The sequence below is a fragment of the Erythrolamprus reginae genome, chromosome 4 (assembly GCF_031021105.1).
Source record: "Erythrolamprus reginae isolate rEryReg1 chromosome 4, rEryReg1.hap1, whole genome shotgun sequence".
NCBI classification, from domain to species: Eukaryota; Metazoa; Chordata; class Lepidosauria; order Squamata; family Dipsadidae; genus Erythrolamprus; species Erythrolamprus reginae.
In genome coordinates this window covers 11484109-11511932 of record NC_091953.1, presented here as the reverse complement: position 1 = coordinate 11511932, position 27824 = coordinate 11484109, and the positions used below count along the sequence as shown (strand labels likewise).

Below are 27824 nucleotides of genomic sequence, written 5' to 3'. Positions count from 1 at the left end.
ATGATTTTTTATTGTTGTGAGCCGCGCCGAGTCCTCGGAGAGGGGCGGCATACAAATCTAATAAATTATTATTATTATTAAATTATTTCCTGAACCGCTGGTTTCCCTGATAATTCCCTGATTTCCCAGGTTTGCTGGACACCCTGTTAAAGTAGCGGCTGGTTTATGGCAGTTTTGTGCCTTTACATCCATTGTAGCATCCCCAATCATGACATGTGATCAAAATTCAGACATACAGCAACTGAGTCATATTTATGACAGTTGCAATATCTCAGAGGCAAGGGGGGTAGTGTGGGGAAGGTGGGATCTATCATTGCTCAATCAACCAACTCCATTTTGCTGTTCCCCCACTGGGGCTCCAAGTTGACTGGAAGAACCACATCTTTAGGCCCTTATGAAAAGATGGGAAGGTTGTTAATGGAGTAACCCAGTTGTTAAGTGAATCTGACTTCCCCATTGACTTTGCTTGTCAAAAAGTCCCAATAGGGAATCCCAGGATGCCGCAACAGTCATAAATATATTCCAGTTGCCAAGCATTCAAATTTTGATTGTGTGACCATTGGGATGTCTCAAAAGGGATGAGTGAGAAAAATTGTCATAAGTCGCTTTTCTATAATACAGTGGTACCTCTACCGACGAACACCTCTACTTACGAACTTTTCTAGATAAGAACCGGGTGTTCAAGATTCTTTTGCCTCTTCTCAAGAACCATTTTTCACTTACAAACCCGAGCCTCGGAAACTGTAACTGGAAATGGCAGGGAGAAGCCTCTGTGGGGCCTCTCTAGGAATCTCCTGGGAAGAAACAGGACTGAAAAAGATAGGGAGAAGCCTCTGTGAGGCCTCTCTAGGAATCTCCTGGGAGGAAACAGGGCCAGAAAAGGCAGGGAGATGCCTCCGTGGGGCCTCTCTAGGAATCTCCTGGGAAGAAACAGGACTGAAAAAGATAGGGAGAAGCCTCTGTGAGGCCTCTCTAGGAATCTCCTGGGAGGAAACAGGGCCAGAAAAGGCAGGGAGATGCCTCCACGGGGCCTCTCTAGGAATCTGCTGGCAGGAAACAGGGCCTCTACCCTCCCTGTGGTTTGCCCAATCGCATGCATTATTTGCTTTTACATTGATTCCTATGGGAAAAATGGCTTTTTCTTACAAACTTTTCTACTTAAGAGCCTGGTCACGGAATGAATTAATTTCGTAAGTAGAGGTACCACTGTATTGTTGTAACTTCGAACAGTTACTAAATGAACTGTTGTTAAATCAAGGATTACCTGTATCTCTTTTAAACGTAGTTGTTTATCTCCTAGTTAGCATATTCACCTGAATATCTATGTATCTTTACACATAAAGTTGCAATTTGTTATGGAAAAAGGTTTGGAGCCGGGGTGGCGCAGCAGGTAGAGTGCTGTACTGCAGGCCACTGAAGCTGACTGTAGATCTGCAGGTCAGCGGTTCAAATTTCATCACCGGCTCAAGGTTGACTCAGCCTTCCATCCTTCCGAGGTGGGTCAAATGAGGACCTGGATTGTGGGGGCAATAGGCTGGCTCTGTTAAAAAGTGCTATTGCTAACATGTTGTAAGCCGTCCGGAGTCTAAGGAGAAGGGCGGCATAAAAATCGAATGAATGAATGAATGAATGAATGAATGATTGATTCAATGAATGAATGATTGAATGATTGAATGAATGATTGAATGAATGAATGATTGATTGAATGAATGAATGAATGATTGATTGAATGATTGAATGAATGAATGATTGAATGAATGAATGAATGATTGAATGAATGAATGAATGAATGAATGAATGAATAAATACCCGTGCATGCAAACTGTGCATACGAAAAACATGTATGTTTTGGGATGTAGAGTGGGGAATATTCATCAGTACTTTGTGTGCTAACGTCATAAACTGCAGTCAAATTACTCGGACTCCAACAAAGTCGGGCTGCTGATAAATCCCAAAAATAAACACAAATAAACAAATGCATAAAAACAGTTGCAGATATTGAAACCAGTCTTTTGCCAAATCCAAAATAAAGGTCTATGCTGCTCGTCCCTAATTTCCTTTGGTCTAAAGATACCCAAAATCGGTTTAACATTTAACAGCTGCAGTCACTTTTTTTTTAAAAAGCCGTCATTTCCTTCCCTGCGGTGACACAATTATCAGCCTTGGTTACTGAACTATAAAACCCCCATCTATGCCATTCATCCTGGGCTGATTCTCCATTGCCACTACAGGTAAGATCACATGCAGAACAAGAAAAAAGATGACATTAATTGCTTTCCAGAACGTGCCCTGGCTTCTGATAGGAATGATTTAGCACGGCGAGAACGGGGGGGGGGGGAAAAGCTGCATGCGAGAAGCATCATAAATAGCAGTAGAAAAATCAATGTGCACAGGCAATGTTTAGAAGATATATAAGCACAAAAGCCCCAATAATGTAGCATTGAGGTAGAACTGGAGAGACTTCTAAAAATGTCTTTGTATTAAGGGTAGACTACAAATGATCCTGGATGGATTTCTTCCATCAGATGAATCAAGGCAATTATTCTCTCCTTGCCCCCAAAGCAAACTCTTAACATTTGTACCAGCAGAAGAGAATATTTGTATCACGAGGTTGCAGTATTGCAGTGATGGGGAACACTGAGTGCTGAAAAGGGAGCATTTTGCAGCATCAAGTGTCAAAAAAGGAGCATTTCAAACGTGCTCGTATGGGCTGCAACCAGGAAGAGTTGTGGCCCGCCGGTAGTCCATGCAGCTGGTAGCTGATTCTGAGATATTTTTACAATCTGACCAATCAGGGGTTTACAGTGGGGTTGTCCCTCTGACCTTTCTGCCAATCAGCTTAAAGCTCTGTTTGGAGGATTGGCGCTAGACTTATGGTTGGGGGTCACAACAACATGAGGAACTGTATTAAGGGGTCGCGGCATTAGAAAGGTTGAGAACCACTGGTCTAGATGGAGCAATGAAATATACTACCTAAACATCTTCCATGAATGTTCAATGTGAGCAGGGTTTAAAACACAACACAGTGGTACCTCTATCTAAGAAGGTTGTCATGGCCTAAAACGGAGCCCATATTTTTGTTTCTGCGCATGCACAGAAGCAAACGATCAGCGGAAATCACCACAATCTCGCTCATGCGCACGTTGTCACACAATATTTCCCTTCCGGCACATACGCAGAAGTCAAATTTCGTGCCGACGCCCACCCGTCAGTCAGCTGGAGCTACGCACGCAGCGCCCTTTTCACCACCAGGACACCGTATTATTATTATTATTATTATTATTATTATTATTATTATTATTATTAATTCGATTTGTATGCCGCCCCTCTCCGCAGACTCGGGGCGGCTCACAACAGTGACAAAAACAAATCTAATAATTAAAATCTAAGATAACAATTATACATTTTAAAATTATTATACATTTAAAAAATTAAAATATATTATTATTATTATTATTATTATTATTATTATTATTATTATTATTATTATTATTATTATTTAGATTTGTATGCCTCCCCTCTCCGCAGACTTGGGGAGGCTCACAACAGTGATAAAAACAGTATACAATGACAAATCTAATATTAAAAGTCTATAATAAGAAATCTAACATTAAAAGTTTAAAAAACCCCATTGTTTAAAAATCATACATACAACATACCATACATAAAACTGCATAGGCAAGGGGAGATATCTCAGTTCCCCCATGCCTGACGGCAGAGGTGGGTTTTAATACTGGCTGCAGTCCACTACTGGGCCCCTGACACAAGTGATATCAAGCTGGTCATAGCCCACCATGGTCATCCAAGGTCAAATAGAACCTTGATGCGGTCCTCAATGAAGTCGAGTTTGATATTCCTGCCCTAAACTATTTATTTATACTTTGGGTGGAAAAAGAGCTGAGAGCTGTGCTTTTCCCTCTCAGTTAACTGCAAAAAAAGCCAGCTAAAATATAGAGTAGAGAGAATTCTCAAAACACAATGATTATTACTGGATTACTGGTGTGGCGCTGAAGGCTTGGGTTCAAGTCAGATCTTTTTTTAGATGTGTCATGCTAGGGAACGAGAGCAAAAATCCCCAAACTGTTCTCTTCTCTCCTCTCTTTCCCCACCCTACCAATTATATCTTCTGTTATTTTGCAGACAGTAAAACCCACTGCTGTCATGCTAGAAAATGGTGCTCTGTCAGAGTTAGCGCTGACTTATGACAACCAGCATTTAAACTATATTGTATCCTATGCAGCGGTGTCAGCAAAATTCCCTCAATAGTTAAATCACTGTCACATTCTGCCACTCCCAAAATTCCCATTACCGTGAAAATTCAACCACAAACTGCGCTTCTCCGAAGTATCTCTAGGAGATGGAAAATGACCACAACCACAAGGCTCTTAATGTTCCTGCAGTGGTGTAGAAAATTACTAGGGAGTGGTTTTAAAAAGCTGACGCAGCAACTTGTGGGAATCATAATTCAAAAGCTCACAGAAAATATTAAGCTATGATGTGAGGACATTGAAGGATGCAGGGGTTGGTGGTGATGAACCTGCAAAGAGGACACAACTGCTTTGTGTAAATACATGTGTGAGCCACAATTTTGTTCACCTTGCTCCTTGGATGTAGGTTGAAGAAGTTGAAGCTTCTCTTCATCTTTAAGATGTAAAGCCAGTAATGGGCCGCACCCAGTACAAATGGGACCGGCAATTTGTTAGGACTTTTTAATCCCAGCGAGGTCCCACAGAGTTGGCCTTCTCCAGGTCCTGTGAACTAAACAATGCCGTTTGGCGGGACCCAGGGGAAGAGCCTTCTCTGTGGCGGCCCCGACCCTCTGGAACCAACCCCCCCGGATATCAGAGTTGCCCCCACCCTCCTTGCCTTTTGTAAGCTTCTTAAAACCCACCTCTGTCGTCAGGCATGGGGGAATTGAGATATTCCCTTCCCCCTAGGCTTATAAAATTTATGCATGGTATGTCTCTATGTATGATTGGTTCTTTAAATTGGGTTTTTAAAAATTACTTTTAATATTAGATTTGTTTATATTGTCTTTGCACTGTTGTTAGCTGCCCCGAGTCTGCGGAGAGGGGCGGCATACAAATCAAATCAAATCAAATCAAATCAAATCAAATCAAATCAAATCAAATCAAATCAAATCAAATCAAATCAAATCAAATCAAATCAAATCAAATCAAATCAAATCAAATCAAATAATAATGGGTTTCAGAGGCTGGCCAGGCTGGGCGCGCACTCAACACATGTGTGTGCGCCCCCGTGTTAGATTTCGCTTCTGCGCATGCACCTGAAATGAAATCCCGCACAAGGATGCTTGTGTGGGTGAGATTTTGGCAATTTTTGCACTTTTTTTGCTTCTGCACATGCATTTTTTTTTTTTTGCAAAAAAAGGTCCTCGCATGCACAGAAGTGTAATCTCACATGGAGGCGCACGCACATGTGTCGGTGGCCTTGGGATCCAGTACTGGTAGGAAAAAATAAGTGGAGCCCTTTGCTGTGTAAATTCTATTATAAACATTACAATTCTAACATAACAGTTGTTTTGGTTTGAATGTAACCTCCCATTTCTGTGGAATATCTATGAAAAGCGGTATTTAATTCATTTATTCAATTTTATGGCTGTTTAAGCACTATGACAAATAAATTACAAACAAACCAAAAAGGAAAACAATTCATAAACAGCAGGCAATTTTGCAAAGGAAAAAAGCTAACCAAAATATTCTACATTGCTTCCTAGAGGTGAATTCACGCAAAAATCTTGGTCCAATGCCCAATGTTAAGTTTTTAAGACAACTTTGTTTGGCAGATGGGCTTGTAAAACTCCTGATACCAGTCAAGACCCTGAAATTTTGGGATAGACAATTCTGCAACTACGAAATTGGAGCTTGGGAATTTCATTTAATGCACATCCTCAGGCCACAATGAATAAACTGGCTTGAATTAAGATATGCCAAGACTCAACATATCACATCATGGTTTATAGCATTATGTATGAACCAGAATGAACACTGATTCTGGAAATCATCATTTGTAAATGGAGAGCCAATGAACATAATTCTCCCATATCAGTTTCAACTATTTATCATTCATCTGTTCTGATTATAAGTATATGTCATCCACTGTTGTTAAACAATATCATAAAATTAAATGGAAACACGTTAGCTGAACAGATAATGGCCAGCGATCTCTGTGTTATTTGTATACCCACCCAACTTGCAAAATATAACCCTATGGAGCTAGCATTGGATTTGAAATAAACAATAAACAATGCAGAAAATTTCTCCTTAATTCTAGGTTGGATCTCTCCTTAATAAGCTTCTGTTACTTTTTGTTGTGCCTTTGGGTGCTTTGGAAAATAGGTTGACTCTTCTCCATGACAGCCTCTCAAAAATTGGAACACTGCTATCATGTCACCACCTAGCATTTCTACTTTGTTAGATTAGACATATCCAGTTCCCACAACCAGGAAATTTGATTTAATTTAATTTTGAAACTTAAACTTTAAAGACTTAAGTAAAAGGATCTGGACTGTTCCATCTACAGTGAAACCTTGTCTTACAAATTTAATTGGTTCCGGGACGAGGTTCTTAAGGTGAAAAGTTTGTAAGACGAAACAGTGTTTCCCATAGGAATCAATGGAAAAGCGATTAATGCGTGCAAGCCCAAAATTCACCCCTTTTGCCAGCCGAAGCGCCCGTTTTTGCGCTGCTGGGATTCCCTTGAGGCTCCCCTCCATGGGAAACCCCACCTCCGAACCTCTGTGTTTTTGCGATGCTGCAGGGGAATCCCAGCATCACAAAAATGAGCGCTTTGCTGGCAACGGAAGTCCGGAGGTGGGGTTCCCCAGCGAAGGGAGCATCAGTGAAATCACAGCATGCAAAAACACCGAAGTCCTCGAAACCCCACCTCCGGACCTCTGTGTTTTTGCAATGCTGCAATTTCACTGAGGTTCCCCTCACTGGGAAACCCCACCTCCGGACTTCCGTTGCCAGCGAAGCGCCTGTTTTTGCGCTGCTGGGATCCCCCTGCTGAGATTCCCCTGCAGCATCACAAAAACACAGAAGTCCAGAGGTGGGGTTTCCCATGCAGGGAAGCCTCAGGGGAATCCCAGCAGCACAAAAACGGGTGCTTCGCTGGCAACGGAAGTCCGGAGGCGGGGCATCTCAGTGGCAGTGGTGGGTTTGTAAGGTGAAAATAGTTTGTAAGAAGAGGCAAAAAAATCTTAAACCCCAGGTTTGTATCTCAAAAAGTTTGTACGATGAGGCGTTTGTAAGATGAGGTATCACTGTATTTTTCTTGACTACTATTCAAACCAACACAAAGGGTCAAAACCCTTGAGACGACCCAAGACTTTTCTTCTGCATCTTGTAGCCTATTTTGTGTTTTGGTAACCATCCCTGCTCCTCAAGGTAAACTAAGTGAAATTGCTCCACAGCTGGCATGCATAAACAATGAATGCTCACAACATCTGTCTGTGGGAATAAGCTTTGGAATAAGATGCATATTTTAAGAATGAACATCCCTCGTTGATATTAGCCTTTCTTACGCCATGTAAAACTTGGTTTCTTTGGTGGATTTATTTCAGCTCAAAGGTATTTTTCTGCCAATATTTTCTTCTTAAGGGTGTAAATTCAAGGAAAAGGCCATACCAAAAATATAGTCTGCATTTAATGGACCACAGCGATGGTCCTTTAGGCTCATTCAACAAGGCCTTTTGGTTTTTACACAGCCTAATGTTGGTATATAAGCAAATGCTTATAAGTTGGTATATAAGCAAATGCCTTCCAAAAGAGTACATCATTTTTTCCCCCTCCACAGCATGTGTTAATATAAAACAACAAAAATAAACCAGGGGGGCCATATAATAACAAGTATGCTTTGGGAAAGGTCAAGAACTTTCTCTTTGGTCTCAATTACTTAACGACATGCTTTACGGGTTTTCACTACTCTGGCAAAATAGAAAATGAGTCAAGGCCTTTTTAAACTTTATCGCTGGGGTCAGATGCCCCGATCAATCTGGAAAAAAAAAACACCCTGCAGATCGACTGAGATTGTTCTAACACAACCACCGCTTTCCAAGACCTAAACCTGCCCTCTTTCTTAATCCCACACATCCTTTTTCGTGAAACGGCTGACCCCTTTCATTAGGCTGTGTCCTCGAAGTCGGGCTATCTTTGTCCCAAGAAGTCAAAGTTGACTAGCATTCTCTGACCTCAATCAAGATCAAACTTTCCTTGTTTGAGCATGAGAATTAAAATCTCAGCGTTCAACTTTTACAAAGGTACCGGATCTTTTAGGTAATGTGACCTGAGTTTAGTGGTGGGCCGCTGTGGGCACTCTATAGAGTCGGTAGTACAATCGAGGAAGCATGCGCAGCTATGCGTCTTCGGAGAGGGGCGGCGTACAAATCTAAATAATAATAATAATAATAATAATAATAATAATAATAATAATAATAATAATGCTGTGGCACAGATGATCTTCTGGAACCTGTGCCGGAACTACCATTTACCAGTGGCAAAGAACTGGTGGGATCATAAGCCCGAAAAAGTGGTTGAAAATGAACAAGCAAAACTACTGTGGGACTTCCGACTTCAGACTGACCGAATTCTGAAGCATAACATACCAGACATTGTGATCGTGGAGAAAAAGAAAGTATGGATCATCGACATCGCAATCCCAGGAGACAGCAGAATTGAGAAGCAGCTAGAGAAATTAATGAAATACGAAGATCTAAAAATCGAGCTGCAACGACTCTGGCATAAGCCAGTGAAAGTGGTCCCAGTGGTACTTGGCACGCTGGGCGCAGTGCCAAAGGATCTCAGTGGACATTTGAAAACCATCGGAATTGACAAAATCTCCATCTGTCAATTGCAAAAGGCCGCTTTACTGGGATCGGCAAACATAATTCGCCGCTACATCACGCAGTCCTAGGTGCTTGGGAAGCGCCCGACTGGTGATGAAATACGAAATCCAGCATAGTGATCTCGTTTGCTGAGTTGCACTGACATAATAATAATAATAATAATAATAATAATAATAATAATAATAATAATAATAATAATAATAATGTGTGACCAGTGGGCGCGCGCATGCCCCCTGTGCGAGATTTGGCTTCTGCACATGCACAGGAAGCCAAATCTCACAAAAGGATGCTGGCCTGAGCGAGATTTTGGTGATTTTCACCGGTTTTTTGCTTCCGCATATGCACAGAAGCAAAGAAATCGGCAAAAATTGCCAAAATCTCGTGTGCGCGCGCATCATCACGTGAGATTGGCTTCTGCACATGCGCAGGAAACTGAATCTCGCACGCACGCGCTGCAGGCAGTCATCCGCTGCCTGAGTTCCCTAAGTTGGCCACATTGTTGCAGAAATAAAAAGTAGCTTTGAATCAGAGATGGGTTCCTATCAGTTCCATAGAACCGTAACTTGGCAGCCTGGGTCGCTGGAACCGGCAGCGACCCAGGCCTGCTATGCCCTCGAGCTGGTTCTCTTGGCGGCACTTATCTCGCTTTTCGCTTCTTCTTTTTTAGTATGGCGTATGCGCGACACCCACCCACCTGCACAGCGCATCCCTGAGTGAACTGTCAGTAGCAGAATCCAGAACCCACCCCTGCTTTGAATGGGGAGGAGGAGGAGAACAAGGGTGATGGAGCAATGGGGAGTAGCACTTACCATTGCAAGAACAGCGGACGTTTCGGTAGAAGCGGGGACACACAAAACTGATCCGGGCGGTGCTGTAAGTCATGAGGGAATGGGAATCGATAGATAGGTTTTGCTCGCAATGTTGCTCCTGACAATCCAGCCCGGAGCAATTCTTCTCAAGGATGGCAGCGATGCGAATCACATTCTCCAAGTGTCGCCTTGCGTTGGTGAGCTTCTGAATCAAGTAGGCCGGCTTGTAGAAGCCGCCGGCGTGCATCTGAACCGCGAAGAGCATGTCGAGCTGGTTGCTACCTGCCACGGGTTGAATGCTGATGATGTGCAGGCTATCCTGCTTTTGGGTGAGAACGGCATTGCGTAGGGTGCGCCTGAAGCCGTGCATGTGAAGACCCACGAAATCCTCCGGGGAGATGTTCTCAAAGCGAATGGTGACGGTGTTCTGCAACATCTCCTGGGCCAACTGCTCGACATTGACCGTCACGTCCATGGGGACCTGGAACCGCCCATCACTGACAGACACGTTCAGGGTATACTTCCCGCTGTCCAATCCTCCGAGGGCAATGATCTTTCCGTCGTGGTTGTTGACCTTAAACAAACTCTTCTGTTCCGACTTCAGGCCGTAGGTCAGGACATCATAGACATCCTGGTCTGTCGCATGGATCTTTCCAATGACACCTCCGGGGAAGTCGTCTTCCATAGTCACGATAAAAATCTCCAGGGGAATGGCGGTGGGCTTGTGGATGCTTTCTTCGATCACCCGTATCTGAATGAAGGTATGGGAAACTTGCTGAGGCTTCCCTGAATCCTTCGCCTAGGTCAAGAAAGGAGAAACTGAAAACCCAATGATGCAAAACACACACACACACACACACCGCCTTTTAAATGGCGCCTGGTAAGGGGAATCTAAAAATATCTGGGCGGCTCTTTCTTCAGAGTCCCTAAAGCAAAAACTCAGATGCCAGATCTATAGCAGAACAAATAAATAAATAAACCACTCGGCCCTAGTGAAACACATCTGAAAATTGCATGTTACCGTAGCAATGGCCTCCTGCAACCCTCAGGCTGTTGCAGCCCAAAATAGAGCCTGGGAGGGCCTCAGTTTTTGCTGGCAGAGGCACCGTGGGCCAGTGCTTTGCTATTTCCAGAGTGATCCCATAGGCCAGATCTAACACCTCGCGGGCCAGATCTAAGCACCCCATGGGCTGATATAAGCACCTTGTGGGCTGAATCTAAGTACCCCACGGGCCGAATTAAGCACCCCACGGGCTGATATAAGCACCCTGTGGGCTGGATCTAACTACTTCACGGGCTGATCTAAGCACCCCGCAGGCTGGATCTAAGCACCCCACAGGCCATATCTAAGCACCCCACAGGTCAGATTTAAGCACCCTGCGGGCCGGACCTAAGCACCCCATGGGCCAATCTAAGCACCCTGCAGGCTGGATCTAAGCAGCCTGTGGACCGATCCAAGCACTCTGTGGGCTGGATCTGGCCCGCGGGTCTTGAGATTGACACCCCTGATGTAGATGATCACAGTTACATGGACCAAAAAAATGCTCCAAAGGTTTAAGAGTGACATTCAACCGTTTTCTATGGGGACGAACAAATGAACTGGTACCTGAATACACAGCACATATTCTGTGGCTACCATGCGTTTGAAGATGACGGCGGATCGCAGGATGCCTTGCTGGTCAAGCATGAATTCTTTGTCTTCGTTTCCAGCCAGGATGGCGAAGGCGAAAGGTGGGCCGTTGTGCAGGGAGTCTTTATCCGTCACCACCAATTGCAGAATACTGGTTCCCACTGGTTTGTTTTCCTTTGCGCATCATTGCCGAATGTAGCATTAAAAAAAAATAGAGGCAGAGAAAACGAGAGACGGAAATTTTAATCACACATATTGGCACGCTGATGAGCAATGTGGGAGAATATGGTGTTTTGATAGCACACTTAGATGGTTTTATCCCTATCTGCCATCTGTTATAAAATGTGCATTTGCCTCCCACTTCTGTACTGTTAGAATAACCTATAGACTGGTTTAGATGACCACTTAGAGCAAGAATTACAGTCTTTAATTAGGGATGCTTTTCCACTTTCATCCCCAGTAAAAGGTAATCATTTCCCAACTCTAGGGGCCAAAGCTCATCTTAGTTTACTGTTTTACTGACAGAGATATGCTCTACACCAGTGTTTCCCAACCAGTGTGCCGCGGCATGGTCAGGTGTGCCACGAAGAAGGAAGCTCAGCTTTTGGTCTCGCAACTTTTTGCTGAGAGTGCGAAGAGCAAAAAGTTGTGAGACCGGAAGCTGATCTTCCTTCTTTGCGCCTTCCAAGTTTTCCGGCAGCTGCAGTGCTCTGCCCAGCTGGAGCTTCCCTGGCGGGGGCAGCAGATGAGCTTTGGCGCCTGGCGGGAGGGCAGCGGCAGTGCGGCAGGCAGCAGCGGCACCGGGCAGTAGCTGCTGGGCGGCGGCAGGTGGTCAGCTGCGAGCCAGAACTCCAGGACAGAGGCACCGACGGCGGCGGCTGGACATGTTGCTGTACGCCGTACATGCTGGCATTGCGTGGCTGGCACTTGCCTGCTGGCTGGGCTGGGACGGAGGCTCCAGCCCCACGCCCAGCGCAACGCCAGGATGTACGGCGTCTAGCAAGACATCCAGCCACCACCGTCGGTGCCTCCGTTCTGGAGCTGACCACGCTGCAGCCACCCCACGGCTACTGCCCAATGCCGCTGCTGCGGCGTGATGTACGAGAAAGAGAGAGAAAGAGATAGCAAGAGAGGGAGAGAGAAAGAGAGAGGGAGAGAGAGGGGGGAGAGAGAAACAGAAACAGAGAGAAAGGCAGCAAGAGAGAGAGAAAAAGGGGGGAAGGAGGGTGAGGGAAAGACATAGAGGGAGGGAAGGAGGGAGAGAGAAAGAGCAAAAAAGAGAGGAAGGAAGAGAGAAACAAGGTGGGATGGAGAGAGAGGGGGAAAGAAAGAGGAAGGAAGGAAGAGAGAGAAAGAGGGAGAGAGAGAGAAATAGAGAAAGGGGGGAAGAGAGATTTTTTTTGTCCAAACTTTTTTTACCCCCCCACCCCACCCCAATGTTCCCCACAATTTTGTAAATGTGAATAATGTGCCGTGGCTCAAAAAAGGTTGGGAAACACTGTTCTACACCATTAAAGTGTGAGCAGTTGGTAGCAAATGGACATAATAATAATACAGTAGAAGGATCCAGTATTGTCTGAAGGGACTTCATGTGATGTTCATTTGATCAAAATGCTTGAAATGCTGTTACCTTCCCACCAAAGTGGTACCTATTTATCTATTTGCATGTTTTCGAATTGCAAGGTGGGCAGGAGCTGGAGCAAAGAACATCACACAGTGCTTGGGTCTCAAACTGCCAATCTTCCAGTTGACAAAGATACAACACCACGCACTGCAAGCTGATAAATAAACAATTGGGATCGAAATTGCATGCAAACATCTGTATATCTTATAGGTCAGGAGAAGAGGGCCCTTTGGGAATGGTTTGGGTCAACTTACCTGAATCACAGCTGTATAATTGGCAGGTGTAAACACAGGACTATTATCGTTCACATCCGAAATGTCAACATTGACCGTCACTGTGGCTGACAAAGGAGGATTACCACTGTCTTGAGCCTGCACAACTAATGAATATCCTGAAACCTGCAGAAACATTAAAAGAAAAAAACATTAGAATAGAATAGAATTTTATTGGCCCTAACTCTTTGCAGGCTTTTTTTCATTGTTACTTGCTCCAAAGATTTTTTCCAGCCCTAACAGGTGCTAATGATCTTCTTGGCTTGCAGGCTTTTTCACTGCTACCGTGTTTCCCCGATAGTAAGACACCCCCGATTGTAAGACGTATCGGGGGTTTTCGGGGGGTAGCCATACCCCGAAAGTAAGACATATGTCTTACTTTCGGGGAAACACGGGGGTATTGCCGCCTCCCTCTCATCTAGCTGCGCGCCGTCTTGTCCCATTCCTCTTTTAGCCTTATAAATGTCTATTTAAGCGTTCTCAGCCCGTACGTAGAGTGAGAAACTCCGGACCGACCCTTCGGCTGGGCAGCAGCCCCCGAGAAGGTCACCGTTACCGCGTCTACACAGAAAGCAAAGAGACAGCGAGGAGGGAAGCGGACCGGGTTGGGCGGGAGCAGCAGAGCCGAGCGCATTAGGCGGCGGGGCCTCTCCCTCTGGCGGCCGCGACCAACCCCTCGGCCTCGGGGCAACGGTTCTGCCTCCGCTCGAGGCCGCCCCTGCCTCCCGCGTGCCCCTCCTCAAGGAGGCAGCCGGGAGGGGGGAAGCCTCCGAAAACAACACATGGGCTGCTGACCCCACCGGAGGAGCCGCTCGGCAGCTGTCACCGCCGCCACTGAAGCCTCCTTCCCGCCACCGCCTGAATTACGCCTCGAGACACACCCCGCGGCCAGACCTCCCCCGCCCCCCCCAAGCGACCCCCTCGAAACTTCCCGGGTAGCGGCATATTGACCCTCGCACCATGCGCCTCCGGGTCACGTCCTCCTCTCCCACTTCCACGTCCGGGTCACCTACGCAACCGGGTCAAGGCCGGCGACAGGTAAAGCCCTTTAAAGGGACCGTCGCCCTTTTCCCCCCCCTCTTTGCCTCCCCGACCGCCCTCCTTTTTCCCACGCCACCCCACCCCGCCCCCGGTGTGCTCTTGATTTGGCCCGGCGAGGACTCGAAGCCTTGGGTCAGCGAGCGCCGTGGGAGTCAAGCGCCCGGGCCTGGCTTCTTCCGCCGCCAGCCGGAGCGGAGCCGGCCCCACCCCCGCCCCCGGTGTGCTCGACAATTTTTTTCCAATATAAGACATACCCCGAAAGTAAGACATAGTGGGGCTTTTGGGGATAAAAAGAAAGTAAGACACTGTCTTACTTTCGGAGAAACACGGTACTATCCCCAAAGGTTTTTTCCAGCCCTAAGACACTGTATGCCTTTTTTTCATTGCTATTAGTTCCGAATAAGATTTTTTTTACAGCTCTAGCCACAGAATAAAATAATATGCTGAAGCTGACCGGACTAAATTATTCCACCCAAACTAAGGTGCATCTTATACACTGGTGTGTATTATACTCAAAAACAAAAAGGTAATATGCATGACCAAAAAGAACAGCAAAATAATAATAATAATAATAATAATAATAATAATAATAATAATAATAATAAATTTATAATAATAATAATAATAAAGCTTAAGTCAGCTTGCAAATCACTGTCTTCTTTGCTACTGTTTTGGCAGCCAGCGCGAGTTTCAAAATAGGGATGTAAGAATTTTGGCCCTGAATTAGTTTGTACATTTTCCCAATAGTGTCTATGTGCCTCTTTGGTTGCCCTCATGTTTAATTCCAATTAGTGCCACATTTCTAGGAAGGGAAAGATGCAGGGTGTATTTTTCAAATAACTACAAAACACTGCTGAATAGAAAAGAATCAATCTGGTAACAGCTCACAAATGAAGAGGAACTCTGAAGAAATCCGGAACAAGAATGGGTTGGTTGTCGGATGCAATTTTCCTATCATGAGCTTCTGACATCTTAATTTACCTGGTTCTCCAACCTCCATCCTTAGACTGGTTAATAGTTGATGTTTGCTTTATTTTTCCTTCAATTTCTTCTCTCCCTCTCTCTCTCCTTCCTTCCTTCCTTCCATCCATCCATTTATTTATTTATTTATTAGATTTGTATGCCGCCCCTTTCCGTAGACTCGGGGCGGCTCACACCAACAATAAAACAATTCAAGACAAATCTAATAATTTAAATTTTTTTTTTAAAAAAAACCCGTTATTAAAGCAGACATACACACAAACATACCATACATGAATTGTATAGGCCTGGAAGAGATGTCTCAATTCCCCCATGCCTGACGGCAGAGGTGGGTTTTAAGGGGTTTACGAAAGGCAAGGAGGGTGGGGGCAGTTCTAATCTCAGGGGGGAGCTGGTTCCAGAGGGTTGGGGCCGCCACAGAGAAGGCTCTTCCCCTGGGACCCGCCAAACGACATTGTTTAGTCGATGGGACCCGGAGAAGGCCAATTCCTTCCTTCCTTCCTTCCTTCCTTCCTTCCTTCCTTCCTTCCTTCCTTCTTTCTCTCACCAGAGGAAACAATCTAGACATTCTACTAAGGGGTAGGCTTGACCCATTTTTTGAAGTAGTTTACTGATATATGTGGAGCCTTTGGGAGCCATGCAAACGGAAAGGACTGGTGATTAGAGTGATACCACAGCCCATAAATACTTGTGCATCTGCATAATTGCATGTACATCCGCTGCTTCATGCTGTTCTCATTCTCACACGGCAGATTGTTGGGTGGGAAGGTGCAAAACTTCCACAGTTCTGGGCAAGACAGCTGTTTCCCCAAATGAAATTACAACATTACAGTGGTACCTCTACTTATGAACTTAATTCATTCCGTGACCAGGTTGTTTAAGTAGAAAAGTTTGTAAGAGGAAGCAATTTTTCCCATAGGAATCAATGTAAAAGCAAATAATGTGTGCGATTGGGGAAACCACAGGGAGGGTGGAGGCCCTGTTCCCTCCCAGGAAATTCATGGAGAGGCCCCACGGAGGCTTCTCCCCCCTTTTCCAGCCCTGTTTCCTCCCAGGAGATTCCTAGAGAGGCCCCATGTAGGCTTCTCCCTGCCTTTTCTGGTTACACTTTTGGAGGCTTGGGTTTGTAAGTGGAAAATGGTTCTTGAGAAGAGGCAAACAAATCTTGAACACCCTTCTCTAGAAAAGGTCATAAGTAGAGGCATTTGTAGGTGGAGGTACTACTGTATTTGCTGACATATACAGGTCAGGCAGGGGTGAAATTCAAAAATTTTCCTTACTAGTTCTGTGGGCATGGCTTGATGGGCGTGACAAGAGAAAGAATACTGCAAAACCCTCATTCCCTCCCCATTCCTTAAAATTCACTTAACAACGGTCTTGTTTAGCAGTGGAACTGTGCGCTCAATTTTGGTCATACGTCAAGGACTTACTTGTAGCCCTTGATTTATGACTGGAATAGAGCCTGCCCATCATAGTAATAACTCTTGATATAAACATAGAAACATAGAAGACTGACGGCAGAAAAAGACCTCATGATCCATCTAGTCTGCCCTTATACAATTTTTTGTATTTTTTCTTAGGATGGATATGTGTTTCTCAGGCATGTTCAAATTCAGTTACTGTGGATTTACCAACCACGTCTGCTGGAAGTTTGTTCCAAGGATCTACTACTCTTTCAGTAAAATAATATTTTCTCACATTGCTTTTGATTGTTCCTCCAACTAACTTCAGATTGTGTCCCTTTGTTCTTGTGTTCATTTTCCTATTAAAAACACTCCCCTCCTGGACCTTATTTAACCCTTTAACATATTTAAATGTTTCGATCATGTCCCCCCTTTTCCTTCAGTCCTCCAGACTATACAGATTGAGTTCATTAAGTCTTTCCTGATACGTTTTATGCTTAAGACCTTCCATCATTCTTGTAGCCCGTCTTTGGACCCGTTCAATTTTGTCAATATCTTTTTGTAGGTGAGGTCTCCAGAACTGAACACAGTATTCCAAATGTGGTCTCACCAGCGCTCTATATAGCAGGATCACAATCTCCCTCTTCATGCTTGTTATACCTCTAGCTATGCAGCCAAGATATAATTCGGAAAACACCCTCAATAGACTGAAGGAGAATAATCTAGAATTCTATCACAAAAATCCATACACTGAAAGTGAATTTGATGCCCTCAAGGTGTTTTGGGTTCAACTCCCACCATCCTTAATCATTATAAGCAAAAGTTGGGACCAGAAGTGGGAGTCATATAATTTACCTACCGGTTCGCCTAGCACGAAAATGTGAACTTGCATGCATGCATATACGGCTTCAAAACATGCCTAAATATTTTTATTTATTTATTTATTTATTGGATTTGTATGCCGCCCCTCTCCATGGACTCGGGGCTGCTAACAACAGTGACAAAAAACAGAATGTAAAAATCCAATACTACAACAGTTAAAATCCCTTGTTATAAAACCAATCATAAATACAAACATACCATGCATAAATTGTAGAAGCGTAGGGGGAAAGATTATCTTAATTCCCCCATGCCTGATGGCAGAGGTGGGTTTTGAGGAGCTTACAAAAGGCAAGGAGGGTGGGGGCTATTCTAATCTCTGGGGAGAGTTGGTTCCAGAGAGTCGGGGCCGCCACAGAGAAGGCTCTTCCCCTGGACCCCGCCAACCGACATTGTTTAGTTGACGGGACCCAGAGAAGGGCCACTCTGTGGGACCTAACTGGTCGCTGGGATTTATTTATTTATTTATTTATTTAGATTTGTATGCCGCCCCTCTCCGCAGACTCGGGGCGGCTCACAACAAAGTGAAAAACAATTTATAACAAATCTAAATTTCTACTAAAAACATTTAAAAAACCCCATTTTCTAAACACACGTACATACACACATACCATTCATAAATTGTATATGCCCGGGGGAGATGTCTCAGTTCCCCCATGCCTGACGACACAGGTGGGTCTTAAGGAGCTTACGAAAGGCAAGGAGAGTAGGGGCAGTTCTAATCTCCGGGGGGAGTTGGTTCCAGAGGGTCAGGGCCGCCACAGAGAAGGCTCTTCCCCTGGGGCCCGCCAACCGACATTGTTTAGTTGACGGGACCCGGAGAAGGCCCACTCTGTGGGACCTAATCGGTCGCTGGGATTCGTGCGGCAGCAGGCGGTCTCGGAGATATTCTGGTCCAGTGCCATGAAGGGATTTAAAGGTCATAACCAACACTTTGAATTGTGACCGGAAGTTGATCGGCAACCAATGCAGACTGCGGAGTGTTGGTGAAACATGGGCATACCTAGGTAGGCCCATGACTGCTCTCGCAGCTGCATTCTGCACGAGAAGGCGTAGGGGGATTCGTGCGGCAGAAGGCGGTCCCTGAGATATGCTGGTATAGCACTGGGGTGGGTGAGCAGGCCCACCTGCAGGTTGGTAGTACCGATTCTCCCGAACTGGCTGAACACTAGCTCTGGGTGTGACATCCCTAGAGTTCCACAAGAAATACCAGGCAGCCTAATACAAGTGTCTGGACTGCACTATGTGCCTTTTAAGTATTGGAATTTCTTCATTTTCAGCTGCGATGTGGCTCAAGTCCTTTTTTAGTGAAAGAATCCATAACCATAATAGCTCCGGTCCATTAAAATTGCTCCTAGAGATGATGTAAACCACACATAATGGCATACTTAAAAAACAAACAAACATCTAAGCATCTTACATAAGAAATTTAATATCAGCAGTTATAGTTTTAAGAAGTTATCTGTCCACAGAAATGCTTTTAAACCCCCCTCAGGTATCAAATATAGACTGAGGCAGCCCAATCAATTGTGTTACAAGAATGGATTCCAAAATTTAGTTCTACAATCCACACCACGACTACAGTGCTTCCTGTGATAGCTGGAGACTTAAGCCAGCCCTGTGAATTACTGTTCCTAAGAACTATATCATACCCATAGATATACCCATAGACAATGTCGGTTGGCGGGCCCCAGGGGAAGAGCCTACTCTGTGGCGGCCCCGACCCTCTGGAACCAACTCCCCCCGGAGATCAGAACTGCCCCTACTCTCCTTGCCTTTCGTAAGCTCCTTAAGACCCACCTTTGTCGTCAGGCATGGGGGAACTGAGACATTCCCCCTGGGCATATACAATTCATGAATGGTATGTCTGAATGTATGTTTGTTTAGAAAATGGGTTTTTTAAAATATTTTTAAACTGTAATTTAGATTTGTTGTAAATTGTTTCACTTTGTTGTGAGCCGCCCCGAGTCTGCGGAGAGGGGCGGCATACAAATCTAAATAATAAATAAATAAATAAATAAATAAATAAATAAATAAATAGAATACTTTGTTTCCTATTGTTCTTCTGGCGTGTCCCAACCGCCCGTAATTATAGGGTAATTAGTCCAGAAAGACACACACCACACAATAGAAGGAAAACCAAAAGTCTTTATCAACAGAAAAGCAGAAAAAAAAATCCCTTTTAAAATGTCAACGGGATTTTCTGATACACACAAGGCACAGGTTAAATGCAATCCAATTTCTCACCCAGTAACTGGGAAATTGAGTCCAATTCCAAAAGTCCAGAAATTCCACACACAATCTTGAACAGGGAAACAACCAACCACGATCTTGATGAACTATGAATCAGATAAACTTCCACAAGGCTAAACCAGCACGCTGCTCTTTTTATCTGTAGCACTAATTACAGCAGCCCCACCCAACCACAGGTGGCCTCACTTATCTCCTTTAATAATCATTCAGTTGTTCTCTCCTATGCATCACTCTACGCATGTGTGGGTCTGTCATAAGTTCTTGTTCAGAATCCAGGGATGATAAGGATGATTGATCTCCTCCTGGGCTGTCTGCCAAACTCCCCTCTTCCCTGCCACTTGCACTTCCTTCGGCAGAGGAGACTTCGTTGGGAGATTCTATCGGGAGTAAAACAGGCCTGTGGCATGTGGATGTTTCCCCCACATCCACCTCCACATTCCTTGGGGCAGGAACTTGGCCAGAGCCAACCACAAACCTATATTTAAAATATATAAATACTAGTAGCCGGATACCTGTGCTTTGCTATGTGATTGGGCTTGGCAAATTGATAGTTAAAGCTTGAAAATTAATGAGTACTAGGTACTTCTCTCCCCCAGGCCTGCCCCACATAAACTTCCCCTCTCCCTTTCTCACCCTCAAGCTTGCCCCACAGAAGCCTCTCCTATCTTATTCCCTTATCTCCCTTTCAGGTGGGGAGGGGGAGTAGAATATCTAACTCCTTAGTATGGAGTAGCATGTCTAACCACCCAGCCTGCAGGCCAAATGAGTCACGCACTGGCCACATCCACTGGCAGTTGGAACAGAGTTCTTTTCAGGTGGGGAGGGGGAGTAGAACATCTAAATCCTTAGTGCCAGAGAGTGTTAATAGTAACATAAGAAATAACTAATGATCTGATGGTCTTTTCGAAAAATTCTTTCTTAGCAAGCACCTAGAAGCCAAGAGGGTACACGCCAAATTTCAAGTTTGTAGGCTTTACAGTTCTGGAGATTTTGTGATGATGCATAAGTGACATTTGGCTTTTATACATATAAGGGGTGAGTACAAGTGCACTAGAGTGCCTTCCGTCCCCTGTCCTATTGCTCTCCTATATCTCCTATACCTTTCTTCTATTCCTATATCTCTTCTTCTATTCTTTCATTGATATGTTCTATTACTGTATCTTCATTTCTATTCTTTCATAGATATATTTTACTATGAGTATCTTCTCTATAACCTTCATTATGTATTTTACTATGTGTATACCCACTAAAACCCTCATTGTGTATTGGACAAAATCAATCAATCAATCAATCAATCAATCAATAAATAAAATAATAAATATAGATTCAGGGAAAATATTGCAGAAGTAAGGTGTTAAGTGCACTATTTTTTTTAAAATGTTATATTTAATGATACTACTCATGAGCATAGTTCCCTCTAAGCTTAGCAGTGAGCAATCGCCCACTTAAAAATCATCATCAACTCAGAGTTTTCAAACCTGCCCAGAAGCCGAGAGGGAAAGAGTGAGAGGGAAGGAGAGGGAGAGGAAGAGAGGAAGAGAGAGAAACAGATAGAAAAAAGAGAGGAAGGAAAAGAGAAAGAAAAAGAATGGGAGTAAGGAAGAGAGAAAGAAAATCAAAATCTAGTTTGAAACTAGCTCAACTATTTAAGTGGCATTTTGATATTGATAGAGTTGCCCTATTATGAGCTCACTGTTATAGACACACAGTACAGTATTTTATTTTGAAATTCTCTGAGGCAAAACAGGGTGGGTTTTTTATTTATTTATTTGTTTGTTTGTTTGTTTATTTATTTATTATTTCTGTGCCGCCCAGTCCCGAAGGGACTGCTGCTCAGACACTATACTTTTCTGGCCACCCCAAAAAAAAATTAGAGGGAACACTGCCCATGAGTTCTAATCCCACTCTAGGAATAGCCAACTGAGTGATGTTGGGCCAGTCACTCTCTCTCAACCCCAGGAAGGAAGCAATGGCAAACTACTTCTGAAAAATCTTGCCAAAAAATCTTGACTTATGTGCTGGATGGGTTTTGAGGACACCCCACCTAAAAGTCTAATACAATGGCTTAATTCTTCCTCAAGATTTTTCCCTACAAGTCCACAGATGGCAGCAGATCCACCCACCCGTTCTGCTTTGTCTGAAATTCTGCTGGCAAACTATTTATAATGCTGATTTAAATATTGATAGCTCCAGCCGGCTGTGATACTAATATGGGAAGTATGTTTTTTTTTCTTTTGCATTAAGCAGCCTTTAGGCAAACAGAGCATCCCCCACCCACCCATCGCCAAGAGGAGATTTTTTTTTCTTTCTTCTTTCAAGAAAACGTAGCCTCATCTTGGCGGATCTCTGAAATGTAAAATAGCCTGGATTGGTACATAATCATGCCAGGAAAGCAGAATAAATTGGTAAATTACCTCAGGGACCGCCTTCTGCTGCACGAATCCCAGCGACCAGTTAGGTCCCACAGAATGGATCTTCTCCGGGTCCCGTCAACTAAGCAATGTTGCCTGGCGGGACCCAGGGGAAGAGCCTTCTCTATGGCGGCCCCAGCCCTCTGGAACCAACTCCCCCCAGAGATTAGAACTGCCCCCACCCTCCTTGCCTTTCGTAAACAACTTAAAACCCACCTCTGCCGCCAGGCATGGGGGAATTGAGATCCTCTTTCCCCCTAGGCCTTTACAATTCTATGCATGGTATGTATGTATGTATGTATGTATGTTTGATTTTTATATTAATTGATTTTTAATCATCAATACCAAATTACTATTGTACACTGTTTTATTGTCGCTGTTAGCCGCCCCGAGTCTTTAGAGAGGGGCGGCATACAAATCCAATAAATAAATAAATAAATTGAGATTAATGAAGGTTTACAGCAGGGATAAGATGCACCCAGTGAACTAGTGCTGCTGGCACAAAGTACGGGGCTGGAGCTGCCCTATGCGCCGCACATTGGCTTACAGCCAACCCATCCATGCCCTAACACTGCCTCACCTCATGGCTGCGGCATCAATATCTCCGAGACCGCCTTCTGTCGCACGAATCCCAGCGACCGATTAGGTCCCACAGAGTGGGCCTCCTCCGGGTCCCGTTAACTAAACAATGTCGGTTGGCGGGCCCCAGGGGGAGAGCCTTCTCTGTGGCGGCACCAACTCTCTGGAACCAACTCCCCCCGGAGATCAGAACTGCCCCTACTCTTCCTGCCTTCCGTAAACTCCTCAAAACCCACCTTTGTCGTCAGGCATGGGGAAACTAAACATCTTCCCCTGGGCACGTTGAATTTATATATGGTATGCTTGTGTGTGTGTATGTTAGTATAGGGGTTTTTCTTAAATTTATAATATTTTAATTAATTGGATTATGTATTGGATTGTCTTTTCACTTGTTGTGAGCCGCCCCGAGTTTTCGGAGAGGGGCGGCATACAAATCCAAATAATAAATAAATAAATAAATAAATAAACACATCACTCAGATTCCTCTGCGAGCAAGCAGCAATGGCCCAGTGGCCACATAGGTCCCTCCAGAACATGTGTTGGTGCTACCGCCATGAGGCAGCTGTCAGGGCTTCGATGGCCTGGCTGTAGAGGCCCTTAGATAAGCTGGTATGGAGCACATGAGGCAGCCCCACCACCCTTCCACCTCACCTCAAGTAACTGCGTGCACCGTGAGCAACCAGACGGAATGGGCAGGTGACCAGCTTCACAGGCTCTTAAGCAGGCCTTATTTTGGGGAGGGTGGCCACATGCATAAAAAACATACTAGGGATTATTTTCAGGATAGGTCTTGCTTTTGGGGAAACAGGGTACTACCCTGTTTCCCCGAAAATAAGTCACCCCCGAAAGAAAGACATAGGAGAGGTTTCGTAGAATTGCCTAATATAAGGCATCCCCCGAAAGTAAGATGTAGGAGACGTTTCGTTTCACAACATTCCGGGACAGAACATATATAACACTGCTGTCCATAAATTGCATCCCAAAACGCTGCATCAATCAGATTTAAAACACATCCAACACGCATCCAACATGCGGCTGCATGTTTGGATACGTTTTTGTTGCAGCAGGATACAGTATACAATTCAAGACATCCCCTGAAAATAAGACATAGCACATCTTTGGGAGCAAAAATTAATATAAGACGCTGCCTTATTTTTGGGGAAACACGGTATGGACTACAGTGGTCCCTTGACTTTCGCGGGTCTGACTTTTGTGGAAGGGCTATACCACGGGTTTTCAAAAAATATTAATGGAAAAAATACTCTGCGGTTTTTTGAACACCATGGGTTTTCCCGCAGCCGCCCGATGTATATACTTTCTTAATATTGCATTAAAATAATCACAAATATTGCATTAAAAATCAAAAAAAGTATTAAAAAATATTACAAATATAAAATCTAACACTAAAATATGTAAAATATCACATATCTGTACAGTATTGAGGGGAAAAAACCTGAATACGTCACCGCCAAATTTTCGTCCGCCATTACTTGAACGGAGTGATACATCCTTTGGTGGCATCCGGAGGCTGATTGGCCGAAATAGCCGTTTAACACATCAACTGGTTGAATACACTCTAGGTCACAGTACCAAACAAGGAATCCTTCTCACATATGAAATTAAATACCGCGCCTCCACTTCATGGAAATTTGACTTTCGCGGGCGGCCTTGGAATGTATCCCCCACGAAAGTCAAGGGAACACTGTACTACTATGTTATCTATTATGGTGATTTTGAAATTTGTCTTCCCAAATCTTTGTTTCCGGCCTTTCTATTTATTTTAATTCCCCAGTTATCCAGGCCTCAAATGTCAGGAAGGGTAATGAGCTCTTTCAATCTAAAATGAGCAGCGCTTTGGATCGGAGCGAAGGAATCACTGGCTTTTTAGCTTTATTAAAATCTTAGCAGGAGCTTGGCTGAGTCAGTTCAGGTTGAGTGGGCAGTTAACCAAGCCTGCATTCCATGCACTGAGCTCTCCAAGGTCCTGATTATCTTTGCCAGCCTGCCTCATCCATTTGCTGTATTTACCATATTTTTCAGAGTATAAGATGCACCTGTTTTCTCCCCTAAAAGACAGTGAAAATTTGGGTGCGTCTTATACACCGAATATAGCACTGCCCAGAATCTCAAACGGTGGTTTCAGAGGCTGAAAACAGCCTTGAAGCCTCCATTTCAGAGGTTTTTTTCCCCAGCTTCTTTAACCTCTGAGCTTGAGAGGCTGGTCAGGGCTACAGAGATTTCAGAGGCCGAAAAAAAGTGGGAGAAAAGGGGATAGGATAGGGGAGACTTCTGTATGCCAAGGTTGAGTATTTAGCTAGCAAATAATTATTCTATTCTATTCTACTCTACTCTATTCTCATTCCTTTCCATTCTGTTCCATTCCACCCTACCTTACTCTACCCTATCCTAGATCTATGTTACCTATTCTTCAGAAGCCCAAGGTTTTTTACATACTGTATTCCTATATTTTATCCTCACAAAAATATGCAAAGTAGATTGAACAAGGATACATTGGGCTACAATCACCCAGTTAATTTTTGTGATTGACTTGAATCTGGGGCATCTCAGTTCTGATCCAACACTCCTCCAACTCCTATATCATATGAACTCTACTAATTCTTGAGAAAGCACCTCAGGAAGGCTGCGTGTTTATTTTCGTCTGGATATATCTCTTTTTCTTATTTAATTTGTACTTTTTTCTGAAAAATAGGAACTGCAAGCTTCTACAATCAGGATATCAGAAAAGTAGCAAATACTACAAAATGAGGATACTAGGGAAAGGAGGGTGTTTAAACAGAAAAGCAATGTGAAAATGCCAAAGAATCTTTTGCCAGACCCATCCTCGAATACAGCTCATCTGTTTGGAACCCATATCGCATCTCAGACATTAACACCCTTGCAAATGTCCAAAGATACTTCACCAGAAGAGCCCTTCACTCCTCCACTCGAAATAGAATACCCTATGAGACTAGACTTTCAATCCTGGGCCTAGAAAGTTTAGAACTAAGACGCCTTAAACAAGATCTAAGTATTGCCCACAAGATCATATGCTGCAACGTCCTGCCTGTCGGCGACTACTTCAGCTTCAACCACAACAACACAAGAGCACACAACAGATTTAAACTTAATATTAACCGCTCCAAACTTGACTGTAAAAAATATGACTTCAGTAACCGAGTTGTCGAAGCGTGGAACTCATTACCAGACTCCATAGTGTCATCCCCAAACCCCCAACACTTTACCCTTAGATTATCTATGGTTGACCTATCCAGATTCCTAAGAGGTCAGTAAGGGGCGAGTACAAGTGCCCTGAGTGCCTTCCGTCCCCTGTCCTATTGCTCTCCTATATCTCCTATATCTTTCCTCTATTCCTATATCTCTTCTTCTATTCTTTCATTGATATATTCTATTCCTATATCTTCTTTTCTATTATTTCTTAGATATATTTTACTATGAGTATCTCCTCTATAACCTTCATCATGTATTTTACTATGTGTATATTGATATATACCCACTAAAACCCTCATTGTGTATTGGACAAAATAAATAAATAAATAAATAAAATAAGATCATATGCTGCAACGTTCTACCTGTCAATGACTATTTCAGCTTCAATCGCAACAACACAAGAGCATGCAACAGATTCAAACTTAATATTAACCGCTCCAAACTTGACTGTAAAAAATATGACTTCAGCAACCGAGTTGTCGAAGTGTGGAACTCATTACCTGACTTAGTAGTGTCAACTCCTAACCCCAAACGTTTTTCCCTTAGACTATCCACGATTGACCTCTCCAGGTTCCTTAGAGGTCAGTAAGGGGCGTGCATAAGTGCACCAGTGTGCCTTCCGTCCCCTATCCAATTGTCTCTCCTTATCTCATTTATCTTTTCTTCCTTTCAAATGTGTTCACTTATACTTTTATATCTTTTCTTCTATTCTTTTCTTTACTTATATTATTACATATCGTTCTCTTCAATGTGTATTATGTATTGGACTAACTAACTAACTAACTAACTAACTAACTAACTAACTAACTAACTAAATAAATCATCTTCTTCCTAGCATTATTCCTACGCTATAGCATGGTCACTTTGGGAAAATGCCAAAAAATAATCCGGTGAAATAAATTTTTACTTCTGTAATATAAATCTGTAAGTATTTATCAATTATTAATACTGATTGCATGAAGAAAGCAATGGAGAAGCAATGAAATTGGTTGACCTTACCCGTTCTCGGTCCAATCGCTTTTTAACTGTAATCAGTCCCAAACCAGGATCAATTGAAAATTCACTGTTTTGATCTCCGCTGATAATGGAGAAAGAGATCAGTCCATTGGGAGGACTGTCCACGTCTTCGGCAATCAACTTATAATTAGAAGAGAGAATTATAAATAGAAGAGATTTATAATCTCTTAACAAATTGATAGATTACACTGTATATGAAATCATCACAAATGTATACATGGTTAAATGTTATTATATGATGTACTTAAAATATATCAGAAAGGCAACTACGGTCTATTGAGATTCACACAAAGGGAACTATCTAAATTACGTATTTTCCCCTTGTAATGTACCAACAGAACAGTACCCAATCAGGGTCTCATGCAAATAAAGTTCCATGATTAACTTCAAGCCATACCAGAAACATCCAAATTTGGAGGGTGGGTGATTGGGGCAGTTATTCTTAAGTTTGGGAAATTAATTCAATCACCATTTTGCAATTTGAAGACTTGCTTCATACATCTATGCCATGCATTATCATGATTTATAATTGGCTTCATTATATACCATAGCATGCCATAGCAAACTAAACAAACGGCATTATGGTTTAGCACAGTAATGGATTGGGTTGATGTAATCTGCATTTTAACAAAAACTTTTTTTTTTAAATGTCACTGTAAAAATTTCCTGAATACACATTTAATTTTAAGCTTGCCAATCAAGAAATTTCTCTCTCCAAATCTATCCATCTACTCACCTCTCTATCTACCCACTTAACCTACCTGTATATCTGCCTGCTTATCTATCTATCTATCTATCTATCTATCTATCTATCTATCTATCTATCTATCT

The 27824-nt window shown here is 43.5% G+C and overlaps 1 protein-coding gene across 3 annotated transcripts in view; it reads right to left on the bottom strand.

Moving 5' to 3' along the window:
• FAT3 (FAT atypical cadherin 3) overlaps positions 1-27824 on the bottom strand; it is a 699023-nt gene that overhangs the window by 71809 nt on the left and 599390 nt on the right. For all 3 annotated transcript variants that reach the window (XM_070749626.1, XM_070749624.1, XM_070749625.1), the window contains 4 exons: positions 26976-27113; positions 13184-13327; positions 11282-11479; positions 9676-10474 (listed from right to left, as the gene is read on the bottom strand). In XM_070749626.1, coding sequence (XP_070605727.1) covers positions 9676-10474; positions 11282-11479; positions 13184-13327; positions 26976-27113 — 1279 coding nt within the window. The remainder of the gene's footprint in view (positions 1-9675; positions 10475-11281; positions 11480-13183; positions 13328-26975; positions 27114-27824) is intronic.